Source organism: Micromesistius poutassou (assembly GCF_964030765.1).
Source record: "Micromesistius poutassou genome assembly, chromosome: 2".
In the NCBI taxonomy this organism is placed as follows: Eukaryota; Metazoa; Chordata; class Actinopteri; order Gadiformes; family Gadidae; genus Micromesistius; species Micromesistius poutassou.
In genome coordinates, this window is record NC_140272.1 from 16,731,196 (window position 1) to 16,755,106 (window position 23,911).

Sequence of the window (23,911 nt, forward strand, 5' to 3'; positions counted from 1 at the left end):
CTTTTCCTTCCTCTGCTTCCTCGCCTCCTTCCTCTTCTTCTTCTATTCTTCTTTGGCTGTTGTTGCATCTCATATCCATCCCTGAATGCCTGTAAGCGACTCCTCCTTCTCCCGACCGGTGTCACCGGGTGTTTAACCCCCTACCCCCCCCCCCCCCCCCCCACCCCCCCCATTGCCCGAGCGCACATCCATCATGATGGGTTGGCGACACACATGTGCCCATGTGTATTCATTGGTAGCAGCTGATGGCCGGGGCGTCGGTGGTAGTGGTGGTGGTGGATAGTGGCGGGGGTGGGGTTGGCGGGGGGGGGCAAAGCAGCACGAAAGCGTCGATTTACCGCCGCGCCGGTCGGCAGGGCCCCGTAATGACAGAGCGATAGGCTGCTTACGGAGGGAACAGGTGTTCAGGAGTGACGAGATGCCATGCCAGGCCACCCGAGATGCCGCAGGTGATTGTGGTTTTGTTAGCTCAACAAACACTCATCAGCAATATTGTGTTTCACATGTAAGTAATGATTAAAGGGGAAAAAATCTCTCGCACTCTCTCTCTCTTTTTGTCTCTCTCTTTTTGTCTCTCTCGCTCTCTCTCTCTTTCTCTCTCTCTCTCTCTCTCTCTTTCTTTCATGCTGGAGATTTATTGGTTCTGGAGACAGGGAAGAAAAACACACACACACACACACAGAAAGAAAGAATGAAAATAATCCAATCACCACGCATAATATTTCAAACTGATTTTGGTTTTTGGAGGACAGCGCACTGGTCTGTTTGCATGTGATCATTCATTCCCAAAAACAATGCAATACTTTATATGAATCTGTCACACGCGTCATGATCAACAGATGCAGTCTGCTGATCCAGCCGGACCCAATCTCCTAAATGACAGATGCCGTCCGTTCCCCATGCCTGACGACACCCAGCTCCTAAACACAACCTCGTAGTGTTTCTATGGATCTGACCAACCATGTTCATAGGCTCTGGTGCTGTCGTATAGGACGACAATACAAAACATTTGATTCATCAGTGTCGTGCATTTGTAGGTGTGCAGCATTTCGCATCACAGCGTGCAGCCCACACACATGGATTCCTAGCATCCCTTCTCACTCCATGCCTTCCATGCCATTCCAGAACGCCGGTGGAGGGGAGAATGGGCAAATCAGAAAGTCAAATGGACATCATGGAGAAATCAAGCAAACCAGGGAAGCGCCGTTGGACCATTGCAGAGATCAGCCTGTCTGTTCTGTTGCTGCTGCTCAGCTGTGCCTTGGCAGGGCTGATAGTGCTCTACACGTCGGCTGTGAAGGGTAGGCTACCAGAACGCATTAACAAACATACCCAAACACCTGGGGTAACGACCCGCCCAGGGTCAGTGGAAGATACTGTTTAATGAGTGTGTAATAAGAAGCAATGCCAATTTTTTTTTACATGTGGGACATATTGTTTCGTTCTCCTATTGTCGTTGGTGAGTGGAAAGTGTTGCAACCGCTTTAATAAAGCTTCATTGTTTTCAGTGCCATTGTGTTCATCGCTCACTGCGGACGATCTTTAACTGTTGTTTCCATCCACAGAACAATCCAACAGGACTGGTCTCTGGACTAGCTCCACGGACAAGGGTAAGTGCTGGTCCAGGAACATTGGAAAGCCGCAACTCTGAAGATAATAGCTGTACAATAGCCCCCATCATAAATTAATTTCCTCTGCCATCTAATCCAGACCTCCCTCTTAATTCCCCTCGCTGCCTGATCAGCAGTGTCGGACAAGAGTAACAAATAACAGCACTCAGTTCTCACATAGCCGCCTCAGACCAGACACAGCAATGTCCATCTGGTCGAATCCCATTCTGCCCGCCGCCACGTCCTCAAAGTACATATGACACCCCTCAATACGACCGCTATCCTACGTCTCGTGGTTAGGGTGGTTGGGGGTTGGGATGCTAATCAGGCTAATTTCCTGTCCTGTCCTTACTCTAACTCTCAGCCCGTATTATATTTGCAGGGCAGCAGCACGGCTCCAACATCAACAATGTGTGCACGACCGCAGAGTGTGTTGTTGCAGGTGAAAGCTTGTCACACTCCGTTTCTCTTTTGAAATATGGATATATGGAATATTGGATTTTCCATATGATTTCCAAATCCAGTACAACATCTGAACATCACAGTACAAATGAATAATGAACTCACTGTTTGATTTCATAAAAAAAAGGACTCCATGCCTTTCCCCTTCAAGAAAACCCCCCTGAACTGAAACATCATCATCAACGTCTATTTTTATTTTTGAATCGATTCTTTCTTGATTCGTTCTTGTGATGTCTCCCTGAAGCGGCGAGACTCCTGCAGAACATGGATGCCTCGGTGAAGCCGTGTGAGAACTTCTACCAGTACGCCTGCGGGGGTTGGCTGGAGCGCCATGTCATCCCGGAGACCAGCTCTCGTCACAGTGTGTTTGACATTCTGGGGGACAAGCTGGAGATTGTCCTCAAAGGTCAGCTCAAACAGACACATGTGCACACAAACACACACACACACACACACACACACACACACACACATACAGTATCTAAATCTATATATATATAAATATATATTTATTCACACACACACACACACCCACGCACGCGCACACCCACACACACACACACACACACACACACACACACACACACACACACACACACACACACACACCTGGAGAGTGTATACAGAAACAGCTTGGCGTCATCACCGCTGTGGTTGGGACTGCTTGTGGTGTCATTACAGAGTATCCATTACAGCAAAGACTTTGAAGTTTGTTTATCGTCTGGTGTTTTCAGGTGTTCTGGAGACTGAGAACGGGGAGGACCGGGTTGCTATACGCAAGGCCAAGACACTTTACAGCTCCTGCATGAACGAGAGTAAGGACCGCTATTGTCTCCAGCCCTCTCTCGCCCTTACGCTTGACATAAGTCTCAAATATAAGACATAAAAACAAGTTAAACTAATCTACTCATCTAAAATAGATGCACGGAAAAAAGTAATGTAAAACATAAAACATGTATCCCTTGTGCTTCTTCTCTTTCGGACTGCCAGTAGAAGTCACTGGAGGACACTGGAGCCATCTGTCTTGTTACAATTATCTGGACCAACCGAGTGTTGCTCTGCAGCTCCAGTGGAAGAGATGCTCTAGCACTAAAACCTTTTCCCCTCTGATGGCTTGTGATGGGCTTTCTGTTGGCAGGTCTGATCGAACAGCGAGACTCTCAGCCTCTGTTGAGGCTCATTGAAAGTATCGGAGATTGGCCAATCGCCTCTGATGATTGGAACGCGACCACAGGTAATATAAAGTTGACTATAGAGAGTAACAAAATACTACGGAACATCTTTAAGCATCGCGTGTCATCGCAAATCATTGCAATTGGCTGCGTTTCACCACAGATGGTGCCGTCGCTGTGATTTGATTTGCAGTTTGATTTGCTGTTGAGTAACTATCCAGAGATTAGTCAAAGTATGTGCAAACATGTCATAGATAATCAATACACTTCTAAACTCATCGAGCGACACAGACGTGTGCTTGTGTGAACTGCTGCTCATTGGGCAGATTTACACAACTACACAATCTATCCTCTTTGGTTCAAAATCCCAAACTATAGAAGTTTCTCTATGTGCGTTCAGTAACATTTGGCTGAGCTGGGTTCTGGGTTAAGCAAGTCACAGAGATGGGGAAGGCAGTGTTAGTGTTGGTGGTGGCTCCTCTATCAGGACTGCCACCCTGGCTTTAAATAGAGCCTCTTTGAGCTTGGTCTGTCCTGTAATTAAATGTAATCAAGCACTGTGGCTCACACAGTATTAGCCATGCGTATCTGCAGGCACATTTATGAGTGGCCGGGTAATTCTGCTGGCAGGACTGTGTTTTATTTCTTGTGAGAAGAGGCAGTCTGCTTTCATCAAAACCTGTCAGGCCTAATCTTGGGCAGGCATAGCTCTCTCTACGTAACTGTCACTCTTTGTCTCGCTTGGTCTCTCTGTCTCTGTCTCCTGGTCTCGCTCTCTCTTTCTCTCTCTGTGAATTATGGAATGGTTTCCATGAGTTTCTTCTCATTACAGAGGAAGCGTGGAGTCTGGAGGACGAACTGGCAACACTCACATCTTCCTTTCATAAGAAGGTGCTGCTGGACATGTACGTCTGGACGGACGACCGAGACTCCTGTCGCCATATCATTTACGTAAGTACGAGCGGCTATAATAAAGCACTGAAGCCCATAACCAATAACCAACCAGGCTGTATTCATTATGAAATACACACATTCTTATTGCGATTGTGAACTGAGAATGCACAGATGTACAGCGCTTACGTCTTTGGATCGTAGGGCAGCATAGTGTGGTCGTGGCCGAAAGTCTTCACGGTTTCGGTTCCCCAATGTCTGCAACCTAGCATTTGGCGTCCTTGAGCAAGACGCCAAACCCTCACCCTCACCTTCTCATGAATAACCTGTATCTGAATCCACTGTGAGTCTCTCTGGGTCCAAGTGTCTGCTGAAATGTAACTAGTTCCACACACATCACACATTTCATCTGCTTCATTATTGACAGATTGACCAGCCTGGTCTTGGAATGCCATCCAGAGACTATTACTTCAACGATGGAAATTACCAAAAGGTTGACTCTTCGTCAAAAAATTGATTGATTCAGAAGCAGCTGAAAGCATTTGCACCGCTTATCGAGCGACATCAACGTTTCATCTCCGCACCGCAGGTACGAGAAGCCTATCTGCATTTCATGGTTTCCATCGCCAAAATCGCCCGAGAGGACCGGAACCTGACCCAAGACGACGACCGCGTGTGGGAAGAGATGGGGCAGGTGCTGGACCTGGAGACAGATATTGCCAACGTGAGTGGATAGCATCGGAAATGAAATTACAATAACCGATAAGCCTCCGCTCTGATTGAATCCAATAAAACACATCAAACTTGTCCAGGGTCAGTGCCAGAGGCTCATGGCTAGACGAGATGAGCATGGCTATTTTTGCACCGGCCGCAATGAGTATAATGGGACAGGCTTTAGTGGATGTAGGAAATGTGCGGTCAACTGATAATATCACGGACGGTTTGTCATTGTTATGGTTGTTGTTGTTGTCGTCGCTGAGCAGGCCACATCCCCGGTGGAGGAACGGCAAGATGTCACGGTTCTTTACAACCGGATGACACTGGCGGAGCTCCAGGACTCCTTCAAGTTCAACGTGAGTCGTCATCAGTCACAAAGCCATTCTGGGTTAGCACAGTTACAGCATGATTACAGCCTGCACTCCCAAACACCGGGCAGGAAGAGGAAGACAAGTCGGAATGCCCCCCTCAGCTTGAGGATGTGCTGATAATATTTAGTAAAAATAAGGACTTGCAAGGAATATATATCTATATATATATATAGATATATATTTATATACTTATTTTATGAAGGGGGAGGTGAAAGCAATTTCACTAGCGTTGGGAATTTCACTAGCAATTTCACTAGCATGGAACCATGTGTTTTAAATGGTCTGTTCCTTTGTCCCAGGGTTTCAACTGGACTAGATTCATTCAAGGTGTACTATCCAGTGTGTCCATCAAAATACAGCCTGAGGAGGACGTGGTGGTCTACAGCTCTCCATACCTGGAGAAAATGAATGAAGTTTTAGCCAAACACAGTGTCAGGTCAGTCCACCCCCCCCCACCCCCCACCCTCCCTACCATCCACCCATCCTCCTATCTTCCTGCCAACCCATCCATCCATCTGTCATCACAGCGTTGCGCTATGACTATGAGCCGCTGAGATTGCCTCGCGTTGTTTCCTCCAGAACTATGCAGAACTACCTCACCTGGCAGCTCATCCTTGATCGAGTCAACAGCCTGAGTCGCCGCTTTAAGGAAGCCAGAGCACACTACAGAAAGGTGAGGCTGACGGCACTGCAGACAGACATGTTACAGCTGCCCGCTGTGATACTATTATTACATCACCACCTTAGGAGAGGCATTTCAGTGTGTGTGTGTGTATGTGTGCGTGTGCGTGTGCGTGCATGCCTGCGTGCCTGCGTGCCTGCGTGCGTGCGTGCATGCGTGCCTGCGTGCTTGCGTGCGTGTACGTGTGTGCGTGTGTACGTGTGTGTGCGTGTACGTGCCTGCCTGCGTGCCTGCCTGCGTGCCTGTGTGTGTGTGTGTGCGTGTGTACGTGTGTGCGCGTGTACGTGCCTGCCTGCGTGCCTGCCTGCGTGCCTGTGTGTGTGTGTGTGTGTGTGTGTGTGCGTGTGTGTGTGTGTGCCTGTGTCGGGGCCAGGCGCTGTTCGGCACCACGGTGGAGGAGGTGCGATGGCGCGACTGTGTGCGCTACGTCCAGAGCAGCATGGAGAACGCGGTGGGCGCGCTGTACGTGCGGGAGACCTTCGCTGGAGAAAGCAAACGCATGGTGGGTTCAGCCGTCCGGTTGGAGGCTCCATCACTCAACCGTGTGTCGTTGTGGCGGTAGAATTTAGAAGGCGTTTGGACATTTGTGAACCGTCACTATCTACCACTGTTAGTTGCGCTGGCTAAAAGTGGAACGTACCCTCTGGGAACTATACAAACCCCGTCTTGTTTCTTTCAAGTCCACGTTCTGTATAAAGTTTGCCGTATCTATATCCAGGTCAGCGACCTCATCGGTAAGATCCAGGAAGCGTACGTGGAAACCCTGGAGGAGCTGAGCTGGTTGGACGCGCCGTCTAAGGAGAAGGCCAGAGAGAAGGTGACCACGCCCTCACACACACACACACACACACACACACACACACACACACACACACACCCTGCTTGTCAGAGAGGAGGTGCTGTTGGTTGACTCCAGTTGTTCGTCTATCGCAGGCCATGGCCATAAAGGAGCACATTGGGTATCCAGACCACATTCTGGAGAAGAACAATCAGAAGCTGGATGAGGAGTACGCCCATGTAAGTAGGAATGGTGCATCTGATCTGTCTGTCTGTCTGTCTGCGATCGACCACTAGAATATACTTCTGAACGTACGGTATGTTGCAATTACCTTCCACATGATTTCTCCTCTGTAGCTTAATTTTAGCGAAGATAACTACTTTGAGAACATCCTTGAAAACCTCCAGTGTGAGGCACACAAAAGCCTGAAGAAACTCAGAGAACCAGTTGACTCCGACCTGTGAGTTATATCACACACAACAACCCTTACTATCACTACCACTACTACTACTACTACCACTGCTTCTTTAATATAGTAGTGTAATGATATCATGATAATATCCATCAACAATGACTCAGATGGCCCAACCATCAGCACCATAACAGAAAGCGTATGTTCAGCCAGCTTAGTCACCCCCTCTGTGTTTACTTAGATGGATCATTGGTGCTGCTGTAGTGAATGCGTTTTACTCACCAAACAGAAACCAGATCGGTAAGACATCCCCACTTTCCTCCTTGTCACAAAGCCTCAATCCCATTCTGCTGAAAGATAAGATAATAAATAAAAGAGATAACTGTAGTTTGAAACTGAAGACTGAATCATGACCCCCTCATATGGGGAAACATTTGTAATGGTCCTATGCCAAATGCAATGCTGCTGAGAATCCGATGATGGAGAACAGAAAGGAGGGTTTTGCCTAACACAGAATAAGCATGACATATGTGAATGGATGCTTACACAGCCAATGCTAAAGCACTAACTGAATAATACTATTAAATAATCATATATCTTTAGACTCCTTCATATCCTTCTACTCTGGCTCCTGTTGAGTCTGCTCTATTTTATTTTCTTGTTTCAGTATTTCCTGCAGGCATTCTGCAGCCACCTTTTTTCAGTAAGCATCAGCCGCAGGCCCTTAACTTTGGTGGGATCGGCATGGTGATTGGACACGAGATCACACATGGGTTTGATGACAACGGTGGGCAGGATTGATACCGTCACGTTTTCCTCTTAATAATGATCATTCTTTTCAACTTGAAATTGCACCATTCTTTAGTGGTTTTGACGGTGACTAACACCATCACATCATCGCATTGGGATTCTGTCTCCGGGGGGAATCTCGTGAGATTGTTTCTCGACTATGTCACTGTGTTTGGGTAAACTGTGTTTAACTTGGATCTTATTTTTGGTTGCAGGGCGCAATTTCGACAAGGATGGTAACATGCTCAACTGGTGGAGTAATTACTCTGCTGAGCACTTTAAAGAGCAGTCCCAGTGCATGGTGCAACAGTACGGGAACTTCAACTGGAAGCTTGCAGGTGGACAGAATGTAAGTCGAGTATTAATGTTATTATTTTGCGTTAGGATGTCTCTGGACTAGAGATAAATAGCATGGATGTCAGGACACAGTGACTGACACGTGTTTTTATGTGTGTGACATCAGGTCAGCGGTATCAGCACACTGGGGGAAAACATTGCAGACAATGGAGGAGTGAGGCAAGCTTTTAAGGTAGGATGTTTGCCATCAGCCACCATTCGACCGGAAAAAAGGCCATAAGCCTTACATACATTTAAAATTACAATTGTTTCCTGTGTGTGTGTGTGTGTGTGTGTGTGTGTGTGTGTGTGTGTGTGTGTGTGTGTGTGTGTGTGTGTGTGTGTGTGTGTGTGTGTGTCTAGGCGTATCTGAAGTGGGTGGCTAGAGAAGGTGAAGAGCCTCATTTACCTGGACTAGACCTGGATCATAAGCAGCTTTTCTTTCTTAACTTTGCCCAGGTAACTCCAAAACACACTCTAAAGCACATTCCAGGTGTCAAATATGATTTCCGTATGACCTTGTGCATTTACTTTGTTCTTTCTACCTTCCGGAGAACAAAAAACTCCCTTAAGAATGTTTTTTTCCTAATATACTATCCATTTCCTGATATACTGTCTATTCTTCACAAATAAACAATAAGGAATGTGGGGGTCGCCGTTGACGGACAGAGTGCTACAAAGATATCTCAATTCAACGCGATAGGATTTGCCAAAGAAAAGACTTCTGTTGGGCCAGAGAAAATAAACCATAACAGGCCTCTAGTCAGTTAGTCAGAAATCAGGCCCTAAATAAACAGGCTTTATCGACATACTTTTTAAACGTCACACACTCCACTGAGAGTTAAGTCGGTGGGAGGGTCAATGAATAAATCATGAAAGCTAGCTCAATGAAAGAAAACAAATGTCCTATTCCTGTTCATTCCCATAACATGCAGCGGTGTATCGTTTTTCAAAGATCCCACTGTATTTGCATCAATTATAAAACACAAAGAAGGGTCACATTTGTATTGGTTTTAAAGCCAAATATGTTTCTTAGGGTCTATTGTGACCGCTGATTTTCAAGACCATTCATGGTCATGAGAAGATCTTTCAGTCCAAACTAACACAGTTGTTTTCCCAGGTTTGGTGTGGTGCCTATCGTCCTGAGTATGCAAGCCAGTCCATCAAAACCGACTCCCACAGTCCCCTAGAATACAGGTCAGTCCACACATTGTTACCATTACAGATCATCATTTAGATTCAAGATTGATTCAGCATTCATTACACCTGATATGTCTCCTTTGCTCAGAGTTCTTGGATCCCTCCAGAACTTTGAAGCCTTCTCCGAAGCGTTCCAGTGTGAAAAAGGCAGCCTTATGAATCCTGAGATGAAATGTCGGGTCTGGTAGACCTTTCTGGTACTTTTGCTATTTATTGCTATGGATAACTCATGAAAATCCGGTGAACATCTTGAAACCAACAGAGATATCCTGCGTGAACTCCATCTGCAATATCTCCCTCTCTATATATATATGTATTTACAATGGCGAAAGATCACACACATTTACATATTAACATTCTCTTGAGGAAACTCGAGCTGTTGTTTTCGAGACTGGACGTGTATATACGTATGTCAGTAAACACAAGAAAGGAATAGATTAATGCTTCTCATATTTGAAGTCCTGCCTGTGGTCACTAGTCTCTGCTTACAAACGGTCACACTGTGTCCTTCTGGGGGCGTAAGTGAAAACAGCTATGTAAAACAAACAAACGAAGAGTGTGGTGAACGCTGAGGCCGACAGCTGGGCTTAACGGGCTTTACCAACACTTCTTGAATTAATCCTTTGGAAATATGGGAAGGATCTTCGTGATTTTTCCCAATCTGTGGGCACATAGTTGCCTTGTTGTGTTTGCTTTTATTCTCTTCGAATCAAAACATTGAAAAAGAAGAACAAGCAACAGTGTCGTTCTGCCGAAAGCTTGAAAATTAGAGAAATGTATGATGGGAGTTTTGCTGAAGCAGAGCTAAATATAATTAGTCACACTATGAGGCTTTGGTCATTCACTGTAAAATGAAAGAAATTACATGAAGACTTTAAGACTGTTAAATCTTTCCAGCTTTAACAAAAAAAAAACATTTATTAAATACTGACAGATTAACATATCTTTTTACAGTGAACTTGTACAGCGTGAATACACATTTAAAATGTAAAAGCTATTAAGAATTTGTATTCATACCGCATATCATCCAACTCCATTCTCTCACAGCCGAATTGCAAACTTTATGCCATCGAGCATGGTGTTAGATTCATGGGAGGTTGAGGTACAAGTGTGGTTTCTGTATGCCTGAGAACGTATTCCTAAAAGTTTATACAAGGGTCGGCAATACCTTGGAGAGAAACAGTTCACCCAAGTGCAGATTGGACAGAAATGTATGGCTTATTTTACTATAATAATAAAATCTTGTATCCTATCTGCTAGTTAAGGAAAGTCTTGACATTGGGGACTGAATCCGGTCAAACTGATACTCCACCCCATAACCCAGACGTCTCCTGGACTCCCTCTGCCCATTCTACCTTGTGTTGTCAAATAGGACATGACCTTTGACCTATGTGCCGTTTATGTTACGTACATGTTCTTCAAGTCCCTAATAACCAAGTGTGTTTGTGGTTCAAGTGATAGATACACATTTCTGGACAACAATAGATATCTTTTTGAGAAATATCTGTGAGTTTACTTTTTGATAAACAAAGTGACACAAAATACTCTTTGGTCAAGAAATTCAAGGAGGGGAAAAAACATCTGTTATACTCGAAGCTTTGTGATCCCCACCCTGAGGCGACGGGTGCGGTGGCGGTCACGTACAGTTGAACTCTCTTGGAAACCTTTTATCCGAGACGTTAGTGGCCCTTAGCGGCCACAGCCAAATTAGTTAGCGAGCAGAGTGCCAGAGAGGGACATAGCTGGACAAGCATCATATGAAGTGGTCTACCCTGTGATCTCATATTGATCAGTGGCGTGCACATGAAAGAAAGCGAGGCAGAGAGATAGAGAGACAGAGCGAGTGGGGGAGACAGACAGACAGAGCGAGAGAGTGAGCGAGGGAGAGAGACAGAGAGCGAGAGTGGGAGAGAGGTTTTGTCCATGGAGCTGTATGAAGCTGGCCACTCTGGGTCCTAGGCATTAGCGTGGCCATTACGGAGTCGCGCGGGGTGGGTGGGGGGTCTGGACTGTTATTTTCTACCTTGATTAACGGGTAATGACAGCGGAACACGGGAGCAGAACATAGGGATGACAGAGAGAGGGTTCACCTATATGACCAATCAGGTTGTGGTGTTGTTGCTGTTGTTGTTGTTGTCGTTGTTGTTGTTGTTGTGGCAGCAGCCATGGAGGAACATCTGGCACCAATTGTTCTTCATCCTAGTGTAGTAGGCAGTGGGACTACTCTACATTACAGCACGGGAATAACAGTGTGAACGCAGATTTGCTGATCAAAACCTGTTTTTATGTACCTAAAAACCTGTTTTAACGTATGCAATATCAATATCATATTCAAGCGTAGCCATGTTGATGTAGCCTATAGGGAAGAATATCGTATTAAGGTCGTAGTTAGTTACTTCTTCTTCTGAACAATTATTCAAATACCAGTTCAAATACATTCACCCTTATCTCAATATCTACTACGCATATCTATCTTCTATGTAAAAATTGAACTTGTATGTTATGTCTTGTGGCAACCCATTCCCTACCATACAGACTAGAGTCTATATCACTCATAATAGTGCCGATATGTAAAATTTAAAATTTTCAACTGTAAAATTTTCAGTTTATTTGAGGAGGACCATCCCCATGCTCACAATGTATCCTCTCATGCTAATGTAAGAGGCTTTGGATAATGGTGGGTCCAAAATGACTTTAATTTCCACAAAGTTCCCTGAAACTGAACTTTCGGACAGCGCAGGCAGAATGCAGCTGGGAAGGGTGACTGACACTATCACTATTCAGACCCAACAAGGGTTCAGATTTGGCAACTGTATTGAACCTATTTCCTTTAGTGAGCTGTTAAAGTGCAACAAAATAAAGTAAGCAAACTCCCTGCTGAATCAAGTTCACTGGAAAGTTGATCAGGTAGTAATCAGTGAGAGATGAGGTCTGCAGCCGTGGGACAACCAGGAAACGTAGCATTACTCCAGGTAGCCCGACATATACAGTACATAGCTTTCATGTGGAGATTAAGCATTGCTGGTGGGCCGGTGGACATGTGTCACTGAGCACGGACCAAATTAATGTAGCATTTCCAGCTCTTATTCTGTTTCTTACACATTGAGAAAAGATTGAATATAATCAACGACACTACTTATATATAGTACTTTTAAATTGTTATATATTATGTAACTGAATATATAACTGAAAGATATATTAGTTGTCTATTATATTATTCAGTAATATGGTATATATTTTGCTGTAACTACATGAAATAATATGGAGGCCTAATTACAATGTGATGTTCATAATGTGGAGGTGAATACAGTGAAGGTCATCGTGTTATTTCCGTGCTGTAACGTCGCTACCCGTCGAAAGTCCCATTGGGGATGCCTTCCTAAGTTCAACATGACTGTTAGTTTGTGACCATATAGACTGCTACAATGAATGTGCCAATGGAAGCTTTATACGCTCAGCCTGTTTACTCTACATATTGGCTAACACTGTTTTCGACTGGGGGAAATTGAAAACCTCTGTGACTAGGGACTGTTCAACTGAGAGTACTAATACTGATATACTTGGATAGTGTGTTGCCGTCTAAAGCAGCTATTACCACTTTTCACAAAAACATAAGCTAACCAACAATATAGTTTGGCTTTGATATTTTAGAAGCAACTGCTTGGCCTTTTGTAGATTTTTCTCACGTTCTCCTTAAATGTAAGGAAACAGTTGAATCCTTATTGTATCGAGTACAATAGCTAGGTTATATACAGTGTGATGTTATAGACAAAATGTTCTGTATGTTCTCTACAGTCGTGATAACAAATCAACAGAATTCAGAGGTGGGGAAATATATGGCTTGCAATTCTTAACTGTTCTTTTAGCTTTATATTCTTGTTGTAAAATCATTTTAAGAGTAATCATCAAGTGCTAATCCTAATGGTACATATATGTTGCTTTATATGTCTGTTATAGCAGCCATAAACCAACCAAACCAGAGAAAGTTTATTTATCTACATGAGTATTTATAATATACCCTTGTTGCTCTGCATAAGTATTAAAGGATGTTATATGAATGTTTCTGCTGCTATGTAATTATTGAGACTGCTATTTTTGTGACTCAAATATGTCATTAATTCCATTAAAGTATCTTTACTTGTATGGTCTCAATGTGTACCTTGAATGTATCATTGTATTCACAGACAATGCAAAAACATTTACAATAATCTTAAATGAATAATAATAATAAATTAAGTCATGGTTGAAATGATAGAAAATAGATTTTCCAATTCATATTTCATGAAGAATGGGGGAAAGGTTCTGAGCAGGATACAGATATGTAGTTAATGGCTAGAATTCCTAGGTATAAAGTAATAATGTCTTGGTATTCAAGTATACAAAAGCAGTTTTAAATTCAGTTCTATAGACGTTTATTCCGTACATACAAGATTGTACAGGGAATTAAAATATATTTAGATATGTAAGACTCTTCATAGAATAGTGACATATACTATGTAACACACAATATCCTTCTTTTTTATATTATTAAATAAGTATAACTATTTCAATCTCACAATTTCACCAAAGAGAGTGTGACTGAAAATAAATGGTGGTGATATAATGATTCACGCAAGATTTTACAAATATCAGTTTCTTCTCAGTAAAGGGACAAAATGTTCCTCTTGGTGGGATCACAGTCCGCGAGGCCATCATCGCGTACAAACTTCGTCATTGCACTGCAGGGAGTTAAAAATAAATAAAGAAGAGATCAAATTCAGATCAAACCAGTCGAAAGAATCTATTAAATATACAGGTTACAGTATACTGTATACATAAGTATAGATTGATAGAGTTAGCTAACCCCTTGATAGAGTTAGCTAACCCTAAGTATCAATAACTGGACTGGAATGCCAATAACCTGAATGGTACATATTGTCCAGGCCTAATGGTTCAGACTGGAAACAAAAACAAATAGGAGCGATAAATCAAGTAGACTACACAGACGTTTCCATACAAGGTTTATGAGCCACATGATAACCATCTCTCTCCTAGGGTGGTGAATAGCAAGTTAATTTGAGACGCTGTGCAGACACACTGTAAGTAATCGCACTTTCTGATTCCCCTGGGGCAGAACTCAGTGAGTTGAGTTTGGGGAAATAGGAACAAGGCACATTTACTGCTATATATGTACGGTTTAAAAGAGCCACATTAAGCTGTAAGGTTGTACCTCCTTAATGTTTTGTTTAAAAAACAACACATGTTTAACTGTCTGTCTGGAACAGATGTATACACCCTCCCTACTTTTTCTTTCTAAAATATAGCAGGGAAAACATGCACGCACACACACACACATTATATTTTTATATAAATTATGTCAGCTCAAAATATTTTATGAAAGGCCCATAAAGCCATACCCATAGAAATAGGAGGAGAATAGGAGATAGGAGATTCTGATTATGCTGATGGGAACCAGACTATGTTTTTTTGGCATGAAGCACAGACTGCTGAGTCCCCAGTCCACCCCAAAACTGGTCATATAGCACTTAACAAAACAACTCTGTGATTTTAAGCCAAACCTGTAATTCAAAAAGCCAATATTAAATATTGTATAAATAAAAGGATAAATGCCCATGTTGCCTTGCTTTCAACCTTTGCTATCTTGCTATAAGCACAAAAAAAAGATAAGCGGGGAACATCTCTCAGTAGGCAGTTTGACAAATTAGCAGTTAGCAGTTCCAGTAAAGTCCTTTACGGGTGAATGGTGAAAGTCCCGTCCATGAACTCCGGTGACATACACATTGCAGTGATAAAACACATTGGGGAAAGACCCGGGCAAACATACATTAGTCTATGGAAAACCGCCTTCCCTTGATGATCTCTTAAAAGGCGTGATCCTGTGTTGTCAGCCACAACACACACGTCTTTAGGCAAATGTCTCAGGGGTTTAGTTCAAGGAAATCAACTTGGTCTCGGCTAAATTCAAGGAACTGACCATGGGTCTGCCTGTGTGTGTGTGTGTGTGTGGGTGCTGATCAGTGGCGGCTGGTGGTTTTTAAAGTGAGGGAGGAAGGACTGCACGCTTGGTTGCCATTGGCCTGCTTGCACTATTAGTGGTGTATGGTGGCATAAGTATGTGAGAATCAAGTTGTTTCAGGGTGTTTTGGTGAACTACAAAATAGCAGGGAGGGATAATTATGTGAATAAAATTGATACAAATCCACCAGTGGCAGCATTGTACTTTGAAAGCTGGTGGGCAGCATGTCTTGGACTACAAGGGCAGAAGGAAAGGATGCAAAGCCTCTTGATTTGTAAAACCGAATGAAAAAATCGATCATTGGGCCTATTTTTGCCCTCAATGACTAAAGCTATTGGTTGTAATTTGGCTATGTTTATTTTCAGCTACAATTGTTTTCAGAAAAATTAAGACACAAGTGATGCCATTTAAAATGCCTCATGCTCTGAATCATTCACTAACATTCTTTCCAAAATATTAAACAGAATGGTCAGAGTAACAAACAATAAAAAGAACATAAAAAAAATAAAACAAGAACATAATTTCACAACTATTGACATGGGCTGTAAGCCTAACATTGTTTGAGGCAAATCCATGTTAATGGATGTTTCAGAATGTTGGTCATGGTGTTAAGCCAAATAAGATTGAGGGACTTCATTTATAAATCAAGTCAATCCTCCTCGCTGTTTGTGTTGCAAAGATATCAGTGACCTGTTCATACCAAACAGGATATTTTTTAAGTGATTTCAGAATAACGGCGAGTGTAACGCCACGTTTTCGCCACCCTTTCAGACGGCTTGGTAACCCAACAGTGGAGTACCAAAAAATAAGGTTTCAGCGAGTTTATTTCGGCTGACTTTTGGCGGTGGAAACGCCAATATAAGCGAACCGAACCGCACCGATCCGCACCGCTCGGTGGAAACGCCAGCGAACAGTGCCGCACTGTACCGCAACGAACAGTAGCGCACCGCTCAGTGGAAACGATACATACGAGCGGGTTCGTTGGTTCTCGTAGTCTAGAGACTTGAGGGGATAAACCCTCCCTCCGGGCTGCTCCACAGCCAGGGCTCCTGCTTATTGGTTCATAGCGCAGCCAGGGCTCCAGCCTATTCGTGAATAGACGTTGACGCGATTCAGATCCCTTATGCCGCTTTTCCACCGCCAGTACCAACTCGACTCGACTCGACTCGCCTCGACTCAACTCGGTTTGGTTGCGTTTCCATCTAAAAAAGTACCTCTTCAATGTGGGCGGGTCGTAGAAAAGAACCTCTCCACCATGGGCGGGTCGTCATTAGGTTTTAATCACGGGAGACGCGATTCCCGGGAAATCTGAATCTGATCAAGACTATTTCCTGATTCCCGGGAAAGGTTATGATGGGAAATAAAATAAAATAAAATAAAAAGCGCAATGACTGCGCGTCTATTGTTGTCATACGGTAACGTTGATAGAGGCGAAACTCGAGCCCTATAGGAAAGGAACGACACTGAAACGAAACAGCGAAACGCCGGTCCGTGGACTCCAGCCACGCCGGACACACACAACCACGCCCGACACACATAACGACGCGCAGCCTAACTAGCCCCGGGAAAGGAGCGACACACACGGCGAAACGCTGATCAGTGTCCCCCTCGGGAGCGGGTTCGTGGACTCCAACCACGCCGGACACAACTTAACTTGAGTGAATATTCCCATTTACAGCCGCTGGCCAATCAGTTACCAGCAGCCTGTTTACGTCACACAAAAGTACCTACTCCGCTGGCATGGAACCTCGACGGAGGTAGTACTAAAAAAAAGTACCCGGTACTAGGTACCAGGTACTTTTTTTGCCAATGGAAACGCAAATAAGGCGTGGCGAGTCGAGTCGAGTCGAGTCGAGTCGAGTCGAGTAGGTACTGGCGGTGGAAAAGCGGCATTAGCTAGTCCCACCCACTCAGAGGAGGACTTTCCTCCTCTCTCCCATTGATCCCCATGTTATCCACCGGCCGCCAGTAGTGCCCGAGAAATGAATGGGAGTCAATGGAGGCTGAGGGAGGACCGTCCTCCCCGAAGTAATATTCAATAGGCGATAGGGGGTGCTAATATCCCTTTACCCAGGGAAACGAACATTACATATAAAAAGGCATTAAAGTAGTCATATTTAAGGGCATTAATTCATTACAGTAGTCTGGGCAATCTACACTTTTTATTCTCAACAATGTTAAGGAGGATCTTCCTCCCCCTCCTCACTAGAGAAGCCTCCACTCCAGTGTGACACTGCTTTCTTCCAGAGAAATCACAACATCTCTGTCCTGCGATGATTAAAGGACAATGGTCACTACTTCATGCGTTCCTATGTTTGAATCACATGTCTAAGCCACGTTTGATTCTTTATGCAGAAGGCCTTGGCGTTGGGGAAAGTTTCAGGGTGGTAACGCATCTCTTCACGCTTGCCGCCGAGGCTTCGGTTAAGACAATGTTGTTCTTGTTTGCCGAATACTTGAATGACAACCATCTGTCATCAGACGTGTCACGGTGATTTTTGAAAGGGACGCATCCTCGTGCCAAGGCCGCAAGCCTACTCACGTACGCAGGCCTTTTTAAAAGACCCTGACGGGTCACAAGGTCTCCCCAGTATCCACAGGCGATGTGCATTGGGACACAGGCCCTAGGATGCTATTCCTCTCAACACTGAGAATTAACTGTTTTGTCTCTTAACTTTTTTGTTTTATTATTTTCCTTAAGCCCCAATTCAAATGGTCGGAATTACCATGTATTAAACAGTGACAAATCTTTTTTTCGGTTTTAGAAGTTTTACAGCGGGCCAGTGGCGCAATGGATAACGCGTCTGACTACGGATCAGAAGATTCCAGGTTCGACTCCTGGCTGGCTCGATCCTTTTCCCCATAGGCAGAGCTTTCTGGGGCTGAGAACCATGTATCCAAAAGTTAGAAATTAGCCACACAAGTTTAAATGGTGGGAGAAGGGATACAAGTAAAGAAACTTTATTTCTTTTTAGGCTACTTTTGACCTTTTTGTCACATTAGAAATTGTTGTCACATGGTAAAGCCGAAACGGTATAGCTGAGATGGTATAGCCCGTCAAATTAGGTATAAGTGGCATCTTCTGTGGTCATACCCAGGGTCATGCATGACAGCAGATATATCCTCAACTGTTGAACCAGGAGAATTACCCCGTGATCACTGGGTATGCCCACTGATCAGAACTTCAAGTGAGGATTGCCAAATTCAGGGTTCAACCCCAGCCAAGCTATGGTTTATATATCTTATTGTTCTTGGGTCTCACCGATGGCATCTGTCCCTCCTGTGCGTTGGTTGACACACCCAGTGCCTTGGAGATGTCTTCTAAAGGCACAAAATCTCCTGGGCTGTCCTGGACAAAGTGGAGCAGCACCTTCTCTCCACCTTTACAATACACAGAAATGTGAAGGAAAATAATGCAAATGTCAACAGATGCAAATGTATGAGTACAATACACAGTTTGATAGTCAACGGTTATTTTTCTATCCACCACTCACATTTTGTTATACTACATTGCCCTCTAGTGGGAGAGGAGTTCCTCCCAAGACAAGTGCTAATGAATAACTCTCAAAATCCCCAAACTGGGCTGCAGAATTCAGGTGGACTTGAGAGGCCTAGATGGGCACATGGAGGGAAGCACTAGTCTGGGGATGCTCCCCCTGCAAAATGTTAGCCTTTCTAAAACACATTTCCTGCCCATATTCAAAACCTCACAGAGGGAATTGTCGTAATTGAATTTTTTGAAAAATAAAATCCAAAGCCCTATTGGCAAGATGTTGGATCTTATTATGTATTAACTTATACATAAGCCTATCATTTCATTATATTTCAAACCCAACTCCGATAATACCAAATCATTTTTCTAATTGCTGCCTTTATTGAATTATGTATGTTAAAGAAGATTATTTGTTTTCCTTTATCACCACCCTCTCTCGATGCATGTTTGTTGAATCGCCTTTTTTTCTCAGATTCGGATTTCCAATTAGAATAATGTGTCCTTGTAAAAACGTGGTCTCTGTCTTTTATTGCGCCGAATGGACGGTGCTCGTGGATGCGCCACTAGGCTGCAGGGCAGTCACTAAATCAGCGAGTGAGGGGCAGGGGCTGGCAGTGGCTCTTCTGTTGCCTGCTTATTGGGGATTGTTACTAGGTACTTTGATAAGGAAAGCGTACATAATCATAGGGGACAACAGAGAGAGCCAGAGAGAGAGAGCGAGACAGAAAGAGAGAGACAGAGCCAGAGACAGAGACTTAGACAGAGACAGAGACAGAGACAGATGGTGTGTTCCAGATGCCTCGGACACCAGCCTACCGAGTTGCAAGTGGGTAAATCTCCCAGCTTACTTGCTGCATTTCACAGAGGCACGCCCCCTTTTGGCCAGTCCCCCTCGGAATTCTGAGAGTATAACGACTTCAGTGAGGCGACTCGACAAAAAAAATGGCTGTGCCTATAAAGATATTTATTTTCTTTGTATTTGTACCACGTTGGTCATTTTAAAGTTGATTTTAAATGCTCTTACACACTTGATTATGAACGAAAACTTTACGATTATTAGTATTTTATAGTTTGGGGGACAAGAGAAGGGGCTTTTGACACAAGTATGCAAGGCTTTGAACGCCATGCAAGCTATTCACTGTGTCTTGGCTCCATTTTATTGTTCTTGGGATCTGGTAAGGAATACCAGATCCCCTTTGCCCCTTCCAGTGCCGTCTTTTGGCCCGCTCAAAATATAAAATGAACAACCTAAATTCACACTTGCAGAATCCAATTATTATTATTATAAAGTATTAATTTGAGCAATTTTCTTCTAATAATAAGCCTGAAGAAAAGGGAGGCTAACGACATCTCTTGTTACCCCCTGGTCCTTATCTCAGTATGTAAGTTGAGCTTTGTTATCTGCACAATGTCAGAGCCTACCTTTTGCAACAATCAGCATTCCTCCACTCTGTAATAAATCCCCTGAGAAGTTCCCCTGGATGCCTTGAGCACTGGCCTGGAAAACAACAGACATGGCAGCTGGTCAGAAGGCCGTACATTCTGCTACCTGTTGAGGTTTTAGACAAAACAGGGCACTGCTCTGATAGTAGAAGATTACAAGTAGACGTTTTGAAGAAAAGGTGTCTACACAGCTAGTTCCCACTTTCAACATGGACTTATTTTGTGGTCAATGTGGGATTTTTTTTTTTTTATGTTGTTCTTCATTCACTTGGGTTTACTTTGGGCTTGACTCAGTATATGTTCTTTTTTAACTAAACTTTTTTAAATGTAAAAAAAGAAAACCCCTTCATCTGTGCATATTGGCTGATGCACAGATGTTAGAATATAAATTCCTTATTGTGCTCTTGCTTATTCTACTTAAATAATTACTGCATCAAACCAAACCACAATTGGTTCTGGTTTGACCCGTTTAATATTTCAAGTCAAACAATTGTGTTAAAGGCTTAGAAACAATACTGCCCAACAAAAACTGTGCAACAACAAAGGACAAAGTTCAAAGAACCATATTATATTGAGGGGGCGTGGCCAAGACATGGGTGGTAGGTGGAGAGCAACGTATGGCTGGTTGGAGGAGCAGAGGCGATACAGGGACTCTTTGATATTGTGTGTGTTCTCTCTTACAGTGAGACTTAGTGCTGGACTGCAGTGAGTCACTGCCTGAAGAACTCAAGAAACACGGTGCACCAGCAGTTTCTACGAGCCTGTGGTGTCATTAGTTACAATTAACTTTTTTCTATCTAATACTTAAATACACTACAGAGCGATGTCATCAAAGGCAATACATCTTAGCCTCACAAAAATCCATGTTCGTCAGGTATAAGCACCTTTCTGTCTAGAAATCACAAATCACAAAAAAAGTTCAAATCACTTGAGAACACTGAGAGGCTGAACGCTTCATCGACTTCTTGACAGAAAGTTGCTCATACGTGACGAACATTGATTTTTGTGAAAACAAAGGCATTACAAAACAAAGAGGATGACCTAAGCTGTCCGTAAAGGTCCAATATTGGTGACTTTACCACTATTAAATACAAACAGATAGGACTTATGTTTTCATTTATAGGGCTCTCCATGGAGTGAATTGCAAGAGGCTGCAGTAATGTGAACATCCTCTTAGTAGCTTGCGGCTACATCTTACCTTTGCAGCCACAGCTCTCACTTTTTTCCCTAAGCCGGCAGGAACCACACTCAAGGCTGTGTACCTGCGTCGCAAAACAGTCAATGAATCCTTGTCATTTCGAAACAGTTTGCAGAATGAGTCTTGAAAATACATTAAAAAAAAAAAGGTTTGCTATGCTCACCTTTTGAAGCCTAAATCCTTGTAAGTCTTCTTCTTTTCATCAATATAAAGAGCTTCAGAAGAAATGATTGATAAACATAAGCAAGTTATGTAAAGTAGGAATTGTGCAAGAATGACAATAGGGATTTTTCATAGAGACCACAAGGGGGCGACAGTGTTGGGATACATCTGCTAGTCGTCACCTGAGATGTAGGCCCTATTAATATATATATATATATATATATATATATATACACACATATATATATATATACACACATATATATATATATACATAATATGCTGAATGAAAATATCACACCTCCTTTAAAAAAACCTTGTTCCCTGAAGTCCTGCAGGCCATTCTCCTCTGGACCGATGCCCACCAGGGCTATGTTGTGAGCCCTCAGGTCGGGCTCCAGCTTGCTTATTTCAGCCGCAGTCCACCGACACACCTGGCATCCAAACCGGCGTAGGAAGAACAAGACCACCGTCTGTTCCTTCCATAGAGACTGGACCTCTATATCCTTAAAACAGATTTAAACCTTGTAAGTTCAACACAAATTAAGATAAATTGGTACTTTATTAATCCCAGATAGGAAAGATAGGTTTCACAGCGGCAAGTACAGGAAAGAAGTAGATATACACAATTTATAAAACATGTTTATTATAAAATATGGCTGCACAATATAAATACAGAAGATATTCATATATACACACACAATGAGAGAATTAGCAATGTAAATATAAAAAGTATGTCAACAGTTGGAAGTGGACGTTATTGACCGGTGTACATACGCACATACGTGTTTTAAGTGCCCAGTATACGCTACATTGAATACATCAATTATAACAACATATAATTGTCAGTATATACCTTGTTAAACAGATCTTATGTGAAGTCATATATCAACACATGTTCTGTGACAGGGTCACATTAGTGTCACTATATGCATCTGCCATATGCATTCATAAGTCATTGGCACCATGGGGGGCCCATTCACGACCAATTAAGCTTACAGTAATGCCTTTATTACGTAGTTACGTCATTATGGGTGCCCCACATTAGGACAGCCAACAGCTTGAGCAAACTAGTTATGTAGTCTTTACAATTAGGCGTATAGGGATAGTTACCATGATATAGCTAATGAGACAATCACACAACGTACCTCGCCAGAGTCTGTCTTTTTCAACAGGTTCTTTCCAACTTCAGTTAGATCAATCTTTGCCATTGTTTATTTGGCACTTGGTTACGAAAGGCGATTTAAACAGCCACCCGAGTAAGCTATTTTTTTCTGTAAACGCAACTGTTACAAAACATTTTTTTTTACTATATCCTGATACGCCCAGTAGAGACTTATGGGCCAACCATATTTCTATAGTCCGCCCATCGCGGCAAAGAAGACTAAAGAGCCGTTGCTTGGCTTGCACAACTCAATAGTAGGCCTATGCATATGCAAGTTTATATGCATAGGAAGCCTCCTCCCCTTGTTACGCCCACATTAAAGTTCATGTTCATGTTTGTTCCCCACGAGAATTGTAAAACATGTTTAGGCATAAGCCTAAAATATAGCTAGATATGATCCATAGGGCCTACATAATTTTTTTTAAACACTATTATATACAGTAAGTCTACGTGCTCAAATATTATATTTATAGAATGATTGTTGACAGATAAGTATAATAAGCATAAATAAATAATTAACGATATAAATGCTTAGCTTTTAGATTCAGCCAAAGTCCCTTAATGTAAAGGTCAATGTAAATACCATACGGGATGGTGGCCAAAATAATAGAGCCTAGTAGAAACTACATAGACTACTGACTTCAGCTTTCCTGAAACGTGTATGATTGCCTACCACCTTACTAGTATCAATCATATTCATATTTTTTTACTTATATAGGCCAACTTATTAATTATATAAATATCTATGGTGGAAGGGTCACGGCACCAGGTTTACTTTCAGTAGGCGTGTGCTTGATGAAAGATTGGGCAGAGAGAGGATCCTTAAGTGTAGCGTTATGCTGGTCTAACGCAATGCAGTTTCCGGTCCTATACTTCCGGTGAGCTGTGCAAGCCAGATAACAGTGCCCGGGGCGAGAAGAATAAGAACATGACACAAAGAGTGTCGTCAACAACAACATGGAGACTAAATATGGAGCTTTGACGAAATATCGGACGAAGCAATAACGAAAACAT

The 23,911-nt window shown here is 43.1% G+C and overlaps 2 protein-coding genes and 1 non-coding gene across 3 annotated transcripts; 2 read left to right on the top strand and 1 right to left on the bottom strand.

Annotated features, from left to right (window-relative positions):
* Nucleotides 1-1,144: 1,144 nt before the first annotated feature.
* Nucleotides 1,145-9,608, top strand: mmel1 (membrane metallo-endopeptidase-like 1; the record flags this gene model as incomplete). Its single annotated transcript, XM_084464691.1, has 23 exons — nucleotides 1,145-1,301; nucleotides 1,566-1,610; nucleotides 1,993-2,052; nucleotides 2,317-2,478; nucleotides 2,807-2,887; nucleotides 3,211-3,306; nucleotides 4,077-4,195; nucleotides 4,563-4,628; nucleotides 4,725-4,859; nucleotides 5,119-5,208; nucleotides 5,523-5,659; nucleotides 5,803-5,896; nucleotides 6,279-6,407; nucleotides 6,624-6,722; nucleotides 6,839-6,922; nucleotides 7,040-7,143; nucleotides 7,337-7,395; nucleotides 7,763-7,882; nucleotides 8,100-8,233; nucleotides 8,348-8,413; nucleotides 8,584-8,679; nucleotides 9,341-9,417; nucleotides 9,509-9,608. 23 exons carry the CDS (start codon nucleotides 1,145-1,147, stop codon nucleotides 9,606-9,608), a joined length of 2,310 nt encoding a protein of 769 aa, XP_084320817.1.
* A 4,271-nt stretch (nucleotides 9,609-13,879) lies between these two features.
* On the bottom strand, nucleotides 13,880-23,016 carry prxl2b (peroxiredoxin like 2B). Its single transcript, XM_084463935.1, has 7 exons — nucleotides 22,881-23,016; nucleotides 22,034-22,238; nucleotides 21,734-21,785; nucleotides 21,571-21,634; nucleotides 20,352-20,427; nucleotides 18,699-18,817; nucleotides 13,880-14,138 (listed from the first exon to the last, which is right to left on the bottom strand). Exons 1-7 carry the CDS (start codon nucleotides 22,941-22,943, stop codon nucleotides 14,112-14,114), a joined length of 606 nt encoding a protein of 201 aa, XP_084320061.1. The 5' UTR covers nucleotides 22,944-23,016; the 3' UTR covers nucleotides 13,880-14,111.
* On the top strand, nucleotides 18,214-18,286 carry AC3HAE_009494 (transfer RNA arginine (anticodon ACG)). The gene has a single exon. It is a non-coding gene; the product is annotated as a tRNA-Arg (tRNA).
* Nucleotides 23,017-23,911: the final 895 nt, after the last annotated feature.